Below are 11085 nucleotides of genomic sequence, written 5' to 3'. Positions count from 1 at the left end.
ATTATTTGTACTACCAGTTTTTGAGAAATGTATAAGATTCAGATAATTTCTTTTGATTAATTGTCCTGTTAAATATTATTAAAATTGGATAGTTATTAGTTGGCTTACCTAGTGGGTTGGGTTAGGTGCCATCACGACTAGTGAATTTTGGGTAGTGACACCTATGTTGTGTCATGAGATTCTCTCATGGGATGATCTTGCAATCCGTGCATAAACCTCTATCACACTTCCTAAGCAGGATGTAATCAATGTGGGTTTTGGCCACCGTACTCTAAAAAGTGACCAAGTGCTCCTTCTTCTTTGGAAAATACGAGTTAGCAATCACTAAATCAAAGGCTTTAGCACACTCCAACAGTGAAGTACCTCCTATGTTTGTCTCCAAAACCAAAGATGCCATGCATCCCATCGTAACCCCCAGACGATGTCTCAATGTGGCCATTGAAATATCCTCCTATGATAAGCTTCTCGGTGTGCGGATTTCCCCTCACCAAACCATCCAAGTCCTCCCAAAAACGCCTTACAACCTCCTCGTCCAAACCCATTTGAGGCTCGTAAGCACTAATAATATTCAAAATAAGCCCTCTCACAACTATCTTAATAGTCATCAGCCTGTCGTTCACCCTCCTAACCTCTAGCACTAGCTCTCTATATTCCCTATCAACTTTGATGCCTACCTCATTCTCCCCCTCCCCCCCAAGTACCATAACTTAAATTCATCTGTCTCCCGAGCCTTAGTCTCCCCCCATATAGTTTCCTGGACACAAGCTATGTTGACCTTCTTCTTCTGGAGAATTTTCGCTAACTCTATAGACTTCCCCGTTAAAGTCCCTATGTTCGAGGATCCAATTCTCAACCTAGAGGTTCCCTTACCCCGTTACTACTCTTGCCCCCCACCCCCCGCTCCACCCGAGGACATGACCTAACTCTACCATTGTTCACCATAGCCACTTGTTACATTCGAGATAAGTGATACGATATGGAAATGAAGCAGTTGTAGGAGTAGTATTTTATGTTCCCGGAAGTGTACATGGGAGTTGGGTTGGTTATTTACCTATTAGTTATTAGTTTTTACGTAACATTTCAGTCCAATAAGTAGTTACTTTATTTTCCCTAAGTTACTTTTATTTCACTTTGACCCCTAGGCCTTATTTCCCCTATATGTATCGAACTTGCCATCTTCAGAGGCTATAAATGAAATCTGTTATTTCCTTTTTCTTAGCTTAGCTTAGTTCTTAACTTTAGTTTCTTAAATTCTCATATTGTATCAATAAGTTAAATATTTATCAGAAAGTATAAGTAGTGTTGGGGTGAAAATATGTGCTACTGCTTGACCTTCTACAACTAATTTCTCACGAACAATATGCGGTTCCTCTTTCTGGAAGCAAAGTAGCTAATAAACTGCCAAGTAGCTCTAAACTTTCTACAACTCCAATTAACTAAATAAAAAATCGAAATAGAAATACTTTATTAGTAAGACACTAAATAATTTATTGAAATACACATGAAATACACGGAGTGCGTTGTTATTGTTGAAATACACATGAAATTGACAAGAAAACTTATAAAGCTTAGAGGTAAGGAAATAAGGAAGATACTGATAACTACCTGAACGACACTAGAAGGAATGAGGAGATTTTCAACAGGCTCCTTCCGTAAACAATGCATCCACTCTTTATTAACTGCTTCCCATAGTCTATCCTTGAACAAGTCGGAATTTGAAGTGAAATGATAAATTAATCAATATTCAAAGTGGGATGAATTTGTACGTAGTTCCAAAGAAAAAATTAGGAGAAGTAAAATCTGGAGAAAGAAGAAAAATAAAAAAATTGTTTGAAGAAAAAAACGAATGTTATATTTCTTATTCACGGGCCCAACTTTGAGTGAAAATCACACATCATGCCACGTCACATGAGGTGTTTAATAGGTACACTTGAAATTAAGTTGGAGTATTCAATAGGTACTGACTATAGTTAAAGTGTCTAAATGGAAACTTGAGCCAAGTTTAGGGGAACGTATAGGTATTTGGCCTACTTTTTTTCTTGTTTAATTCAAATAGAGATTTTTATTATACTGAATAGCAAACAATTAGCTTATCTATATCTATATATTATTAAAAGGAGAGAAAAAAGCTCTCTCCTTAAGCCAAGTGACAACTTTAAAATTAGCCACATGTAATGTATAACTAATTAACTATTAACTAATTTAGCCATATGGCATAACCATAAAAAGCCACATATAACTTATTTCTTAATTATTTAATTATACATAACTAAATCAAAATATAAAAAATTCCACTATATAATACTTAAAATATATTATTAATAAATTTAAACAATTTAATAATTTTGAATATTAATTTAGAATAATATAAATATTTATATCAAAATTAAAAAATTATACATTGATCTATATTATATTAAAGGATATAAATGAATAATGATACTAAATAAAGAGGAAAGCTAATGAAGGTCACAAGAAAACATGAAATACTATATATTAGGTAACATAATAGCAATAATTAAAAATTTAAAAATATTTAATATTAGAAATAATCTATCTATCTATCTCTATATATATATATATATATATATATATATATATATATATATATATATATATATATATATATGGAGAGGCAAAACAAGGAGAGGATGACAAGTGTCATCACCAGTAAAATTCTAATTTTACAAACTAAAATAAATAAAATATTTAGCAAAATTAATAAATGAAAAACCGTATAGAGCAAAATACTTAGCAAAGTTAATAGATTAAAAAGGATAGGATAAGGAATAATTATTTTTTAATTAGTGTAAAGAAACAATTATTATACATCTATTTATATATCAATACTTATAACCTAAGATCCAATTAAAAGCTATAAGATACAATAAAAAGTACTAAAATAAATATATATTCTAATTATATCTTTATATTATATGAGAGACAAAACAAGGAGAGGACGACAAGTGTCATCACCAGAAAATCTTAATTTAAAAGAAATAAAAGAAAAAGAATACTTAACAAAATTCAATAATAGGATGACAATTGTCATCACTAGAAAAATTCTAATTTTAAAAATAAAAATAAATAAATAAAATATTTTCAAAATTAAAAATAAAAAACTACATAGAGCAAAACACTTATCAAAATTAATAAATTAAAAAAGGATAGGATAAGTAATACAATAGTTTTTAATTAGTGTAAAGAAAACTAAATATACGTCTACTTTTATAATAATATTTATGACCTAAGATCCAATTCAAAGCTATAATATTTCATCAAATAAGTAATATATATTTTATAATTAGTGTAAAAAAAATAGAGATATAATTAATTTTTAATTTTTATTGCATTAAAACTCAATTAAAAAGATAGCCAAAATCTAGGAAAACAAATAAGCTATTGCATATGCATCAGTTACCAAAACTTTAGGAGATATAATTAATTTTTGATTTTCTAGCATTAAAATGAAGGAGATTTTTCTTTTCAAATAGCTTCCTAATTCCTAACTCTCGGAGAGCAATGCCAAGTGGCTTATTGTTAGGCTGACACATGTCTTAATGTGGATAAGTTTTGAATTAATTTTAAAAAAATAAAAGCAAGTAAGTAAATATTGGTGAAAACTTTACACAATTGAAAATTGAGACAATAGAATAAAGTTAAAAATTAAATTTTTTAAGAGTAACAATATCATATATATATATATATATATATATATATATATATATATATATATATATATATATATATATATATATATATATATATATATATTAAAAAAAGAGTAGCGGACAAAAATATTAAACAAAATAATACGCTAATACAAATTTATATTAACAATGTCATAATACTAAGCATTGGATAGTATAATAAAAAATTACAAAACAAAATAATTATTCGATAACTATATAAGTCTCACTTTTAATTTAATAGATATTTGTTATTCGGTATATTCTATTGACAAATGAGATGATAATTGAAATTTATTAAAATTATACGATCTAATATGTTCAAATAATCTCGATCATAGTTTAATTTAATTAGTATTTTTTCATATTGATCGTGCATCGCGCAATCCTTAAAAAGGAATAATTTTTAAGGATAGATCAGAATACTTTTTGAATCCCATCTCTCGATATTGCTGCTGCAGGAGCATATTCGAGGCATGAAAAGTGGTGAAAGTTTTCTCCAACATATCATGATCAGTAATATTATCACCACATAGTTTCAATTGGGAAATAATTCTGAACATAGCAGAATTATACTCACTGATAGATTTAAAATCTTGTAGCCTTAGATGAGTCCAATCATAACGTGCCTGTGGAAGAACGACCATCTTCAGGTGGTCATATCTATCTTTAAAATTATTTCACAGTATGACTGGATCTTTAACAGTAAGATATTCTATTTTTAGGCCCTCATCAAGGTGATGGCGTAGAAATATCATTGCTTTGGCACGGTCTTGGTTTGATGCCTGATTTTTATCTTTGATGGTGTTTGCCAGACCCATCGCATCAAGATGAATTTCGGCATCAAGCACCCAAGACATGTAGCTTTTGCCCGATATATCCAGGGCTACAAACTCAAGTTTAGAAAGATTTAACATTATTTAGAAAAAGAAAGTTCGTACCTCTGATACTTTCAAAGTATTTTCTCGAGATGGCAGAGTCTCGTGCTGATAACGTGTTATAAAATAAAGACAGTAAAGTAAAGACAAGTATAGAGAGAAACTGATATATTATTCAAACTTCAAATTTATGTACATAATGAACTGAAGACTCCTCTATTTATAGAAGAAAGGAAGCAGCTGCGAGGCTTTTCAGGAAGCAGCTGCAAGGCTTTTCTTTAGCTGCTTGTAAGCTGTCTGCATGAGCTGCTTGCAACCTGCCTGTTTAATAAGAAGCTGCTGTAAATCATTTCATTGAGCTGCTTGCAACCTGCCTGCATCAGCTGCTTGTAGATAAACTTCAACAGAGTAATAAATGGATAATCTTCTTCAGGAAGATTATCTATAGCGGAGTAATAAATGGACATCCACAATATAATTATTTTCATAATAATATTCTAATTATATCTTTATATTATATGAGAGGCAAAACAAGGAGAGGACGACAAGTGTCATCACCAGAAAATCTTAATTTAAAAGAAATAAAAGAAAAAGAATACTTAACAAAATTCAATAATAGGATGACAATTGTCATCACCAGAAAAATTCTAATTTTAAAAATAAAAATAAATAATAAAATATTTTCAAAATTAAAAATAAAAAACTACATAGAGCAAAACACTTATCAAAATTAATAAATTTAAAAAGGATAGGATAAGTGATACAATAGTTTTTAATTAGTGTAAAGAAAACTAAGTATACGTCTACTTTTATAATAATATTTATGACCTAAGATCCAATTGAAAGCTATAAGATTTCATCAAATAAGTAATATATATTTTTTAATTAGTGTAAAAAAATGGAGATATAATTAATTTTTAATTTTTATTGCATTAAAACTCAATTAAAAAGATAACCAAAATCTAGGGAAACAAATAAGCTATTGCATATGCATCAGTTACCAAAACTTTAGGAGATATAATTAATTTTTGATTTTTCTTGCATTAAAATGTAGGAGATTTGTTTTTTCAAATGGCTTCCTAATTCCTAACTCTCATAGAGCAATACCAAGTGGCTTATTGTTAGGCTGGCACATGTCTTAATGTGGATAAGTTTTGAATTGTGTTTAAAAAAATAAAATCAAGTAAGTAAATATTGGTGAAAAATTTACACAATTGAAAATTGAGACAATAGAATAAAATTAAAAATTAATTTTTTAAAAGATATATATATATATGACCTAAGATTGAAAGCTATAAGATTTCATCAAATAAGTAATATATATTTTTTAATTAGTGTAAAAAATGGAGATATAATTAATTTTAAATTTTTATTGCATTAAAACTCAATTAAAAAGATAGCCAAAATCAAGGGAAACAAATAAGCTATTGCATATGCATCAGTTACCAAAGTTGTAGGAAATATAATTAATTTTTGATTTTTCTTGCATTAAAATGTAGGAGATTTTTTTTTTTCAAATAGCTTCCTAATTCCTAACTCTCGGAGAGCAATGCCAAGTGGCTTATTGTTAGGTTGGCACATGTCTTAATATGGATAAGTTTTGAATTAATTTTAAAAAAATAAAATCAAGTAAGTAAATTTTGGTGAAAAATTTACACAATTGAAAATTGAGACAATAGAATAAAATTAAAAATTATTTTTTTAAGAGTAACATGTCTTAATATGGATAAGTTTTGAATTAATTTTAAAAAAATAAAATCAAGTAAGTAAATTTTGGTGAAAAATTTACACAATTGAAAATTGAGACAATAGAATAAAATTAAAAATTATTTTTTTAAGAGTAACAATAATATATATATATATATATATATATATATATTATTATTTTTTTAATTTTAACAATAATATATATATATATATATATATATATATATATATATATATATATTAAAAAGAGAGTAGCGGATAAAAATATTAAACAAAATAATATGATAATACAAATTTATATTAACAATGTCATAATACTAAGCATTGGATAGTATAATAAAAAATTACAAAACAAAAAAATTATTCGATAACTATATAAGTCTCACTTTTAATTTAATAGATATTTTTTATTTGATATATTCGATTGACAAATGAGATGATAATTGAAATTTATTAAAGTTATATGATCTAATATGTTCAAATAATTTCGATCATAATTTAATTTAATTAATATTTTTTCATATTGACCGTGCATCGCTCGAGTTCGACTACTAGTACTCTTAATAGAAAAAAAGATTAGTGTAATTTTTAAACTCTCTTGTCAAGCAATAGCCAATTAAATTTGATTGCCGCTTAATTCAAATAAGGAAATATCAGGATTTGTGTTTTAACAAAAAAGGGCAATCCTTTAAAAGCACTCTAAATTCTATAAAATTTTCAATTTAGGAATTATAAGGTTGCATAATATTTTGGACGTCACATTTAACTATACATGCGAGAACAAAACATAAACTCATAATTTCAACATGCCTAGCCTTGACACAACCTCGAAAAACTGAAGAAGCCGCATCTACAAACTAACTTGCTGAATCACGCACAACCTAAAGTAAGAAAGACAATGCATCTATATTGCATTTCTAGATCTAGGTGGAGGCAGGGGAAGGGATAAAGAGATGACGACGACAACAACAACATACCCAGTATTATCTCACACCGTGGGGTCTGGGGAAGGTAGTGTGTATGCAGGCCTTACCCCTATCCTGTGATGATAAAGAGGTTGTTTCCAATAGACCGTCGGCTCAGGAAAGTATAAGCACCACATTAATGAAAATATAGACAAGAAGGGACAGTACCAAAAAGCCATATAAAAGCAGAATAAAAACAATAAGATAGTAAAGTGATCAATAATGAAAGAAAACAACGGTTAGTCATAAAAACCTACTACCAACAGAAAGCGAGACTGCATGCCAATACTACTATTATGAACACTCTAGACTACCTACTCTACTAACCTAATCCTCGACCTCCATACCTTCCTATCAAGGGTCATGTCCTCGATCAGCTGAAGTTGGGCCATGTCTTGCCTAATCACCTCTCCTGACATCTTCTTTGGCCTATCTCTACCTCTCCGTAAGCCCTCCAATGTCAATCTCTCACACCTCCTTACCGGGGGTCTGTGCTCCTCCTCCTCACATGACCAAACTACCTAAACCGCGCTTCCTGCATTTTGTCCTCAATATGGGTCACACACACCTTGTCGCGAATAACCTTATTTTCTGATTCTGTCTAACCTGGTGTGCCCGCACATCCATCTCAACATCCTCATCTCTGCTACCTTCATATTTTGGACATGAGCAATCTTGACTGGCCAACACTCAACCCCATACAACATCGTTGGTCCGACCACCACTATGTAGAACTTACCCTTAAGTTTCGATGGCACCTTCTTGTCACACAAAATACCGGAAACGAGTCTCCATTTCATCCATCCCACCCCATTACGATGTGTGACATCTTCATCAATCTCCCCATCCCCCTAAATAATATACCCAAGGTACTTAAAACTCCCTCTCCTAGGGATGACCTGCGAGTCCAGCCTCACCTTCCCTATCCCTCTTGGAGTTTCTCCACTGAACGTACACTCCAAGTATTCTGTCTTGGTCCTGCTCAACTTGAAACCTTTAGATTCCAGGGTCTGCCTCCAAACCTCTAATTGCACGTTCACACCATCTCGCATCTCATCAATCAATACAATATCATCTGCAAATAGAATGCACCACGACACCTCCCCTTAGATGTGGTGTGTCAGTACGTCTATCACTAGAGCAAACAAAAACGGGCTGAGTGCCGACCCCTGATGCAACCCCATTATAATCGAAAAATGGTTTGAGTCCCTATCCACCGTCATCACTCGGGTCTTTACTCCATCATACATGTCCTTAATCAACCTAACGTAGGCAACAGGTACACCTCTAGTCTATAAACATCTCCATAAAACCTCCCTCAGAACTTTATCGTACGCCTTTTCTAAGTCGATGAACACCATATGCAAGTCCTTCTTTCTCTTCCTATACTGCTCCATCAATTTCCTAACAACGTGGATGGCTTCTGTAGTCGAACACCCCGGCATAAACCCAAACTGGTTCTCGAAAATAGTCACACTCCTCCTCACCCTTAGCTCTATCACTCTCTCCCAGACTTTCATAGTATGGCTGAGCAGCTTGATACCCCAATAGTTATTGCAATTTTTGTCACCCTTGTTCTTTTATGCAGGAACCAGCGTGATCCACCTCCACTCTTTGGGTATCTTCTTCGTTCAAAAAATGACACTAAATAACCTAGTGAGCCACTCCAGGCCTGCCTTGCCCGCACTCTTCCAAAACTCCACCGGAATTTCATCTGGGCCGGTCGTTTTGCCCCTGCTCATCTTATGCATAGCCCCCTCAACTTTATCAACTCTAATCCGCCTACAATACCCAAAGTCACAACGACTCCCCGAGAGTTCCAAATCACCCAGTACAATGCTCCTGTCCCCCTCCTCGTTCAAGAGACTATGAAAGTAGGTCTGCCATACCCGACGGATAAGCCCCTCATCCAACAAAACTTTACCTTCTTCATCCTTGATGCAGTTCACTGTTCCAAGTCACGCGCCTTTCTTTCTCGCATCTTGGCTAACCTGAACAACTTCTTATCCCCACCTCGACCCTCGATTTCCTCATACAAATGACTAAAAGCTGTAGTCTTGGTTGTCATAACTGCTAGATTTGCCTCTTTCTTAGCCAACTTATAATGTTCCCTATTCGCCCTCTTCTCCTCCCCATCAACACTTTCTACTAGCTTCAAATACGTTGCTTTCTTGGTTTTCACTTTTCCTTGAACCTCTCCATTCCACCACCAGTCTCCCTTGTGACCACTTGTCACGACCCAAAATTTTCCACCGACGGGACCGTGATGACGCCTAACATTTCACTTGCCAGGCAAGCCAACGTTAGAGAATCATTAAATCAATTCCTTATTTCCATTCAGTAAATAATAATAATTAACTAAGATGAAATATAATAAGTGTGTAATATTATAAAACTGTATTAATTACTACCACTCGGATCTGGAGTCACAATTCATGAGCATTCTAGAATTTGCTACAAGTAATAGTCAGTTAGAAATACAACTGTCTGAATGAAAGAAACAGTAGAACAGAAAAGATAGACGGGGACTTCAAGGTCTGTGAACGCCAACAGATCTACCTTGAGTCTCCAGACAGCGGACCAATAGCAAAATCTCGATCAACCCGTTCCGGTATCAAAATCTGCACAGTAAGTGCAGAGTGCAATATCAGTACAACCGACCCCATGTACTGGTAAGTGTCAAGCCTAACCTCGACGAAGTAGTAACGAGGCTAAGGCAAGGCACCTACAAATCAACCTGTACAATTTAACAGTGTATATGCAAATAACAGAAATGAAGAACTAAATAGGAAATGTCGGGAGGGGAACATACTGAGGGGAATGCAAGATAAAGAACTACAACAGAATGATCACCGGAGCAGTTAGTATACCATGAATTAACAGGAATATTGAATACAGTAAGGAAAAATGCACGGGATCACCCTTCATGCTTTTACTCTCAATCTCACCATAAAATTGATAGAAACAGCACGGCATTACCCTTCGTGCATTAACTCTCATATCATGGCACGACATCACCCTTCGTGCATCAACACTCATAATATGGCACGACATCACCCTTCGTGCATTAACACTCACAATATGGCACGGCATCACCCTTCGTGCATTAACAATCACAATATGGCACGGCATCACCCTTCGTGCATTAACACTCACAATATGGCACGGCATCACCCTTCGTGCATTAACACTCTCCCTTACCATAATGCAATGCATAAATAACAACAGGGAGATAGAATAACAAGTACAAACCTTACATCAATATTTAGTTCCATAATATCAATCTCAACTTTGAAATAAAAACTCAATTATCACCAGAAAATCTGTAAACATGATAAGAACAATAAATTGAACAACACTAGTATAACACGTAGCAATTTGGCATAGGAATGAGACAATATAAGAAGAACAGAGAAACATGGAAAATAGGTAAATTGGCGGCGCATAAGTACTCGTCACCTCACATATACGCCGCTCACATGAATTTCACTTAGCAACTAATCTAAGGTTCCTAATTCCCTCAAGTCAGGGTTAGACACAACACTTACCTCGCTCCGAAGGCCACTTAATTCTCAATCACAACTTTTCCTTTGGAATTCACCTCCAAATCACTCGTATCTATTCAAAAATGACTCAATAATATCAAATATTTCTAAAGGAATCAATTATATTGCATAAATTAAATTTTCCAATTTTTCCTCCAAAAAGTCAAAAAATCGACCCCGGGCCCGCTTGGTCAAAACCCGAGGTTCGGACCAAAATCCATGTGCCCATTCTCCCCGAGCCCGAATATATAATTGGTTTTGGAATCCAACCTCAAATTGAGGTCTACATCCCCAAATTCAC

General features: G+C 33.0%; 1 protein-coding gene across 1 annotated transcript; it reads right to left on the bottom strand.

Annotated features, from left to right (window-relative positions):
- Positions 1-338: 338 nt before the first annotated feature.
- LOC138909460 (uncharacterized) lies at positions 339-704 on the bottom strand. Its single transcript, XM_070200658.1, has one exon. It carries the CDS (start codon positions 702-704, stop codon positions 339-341), a length of 366 nt encoding a protein of 121 aa, XP_070056759.1.
- Between the last annotated feature and the right edge of the window lie 10381 nt (positions 705-11085).

The sequence above is a fragment of the Nicotiana tomentosiformis genome, chromosome 4 (assembly GCF_000390325.3).
Source record: "Nicotiana tomentosiformis chromosome 4, ASM39032v3, whole genome shotgun sequence".
Taxonomy (NCBI): domain Eukaryota; kingdom Viridiplantae; phylum Streptophyta; class Magnoliopsida; order Solanales; family Solanaceae; genus Nicotiana; species Nicotiana tomentosiformis.
Note: the sequence above shows the minus strand (reverse complement) of the source record. Positions and strands in the feature narration are given on the sequence as shown.

Excerpts from the sequence above, each read along its gene's own strand:
- LOC138909460 (XM_070200658.1), bottom strand. The coding sequence starts at position 704 with ATGGTACTTGGGGGGGAGGGGGAGAATGAGGTAGGCATCAAAGTTGAT.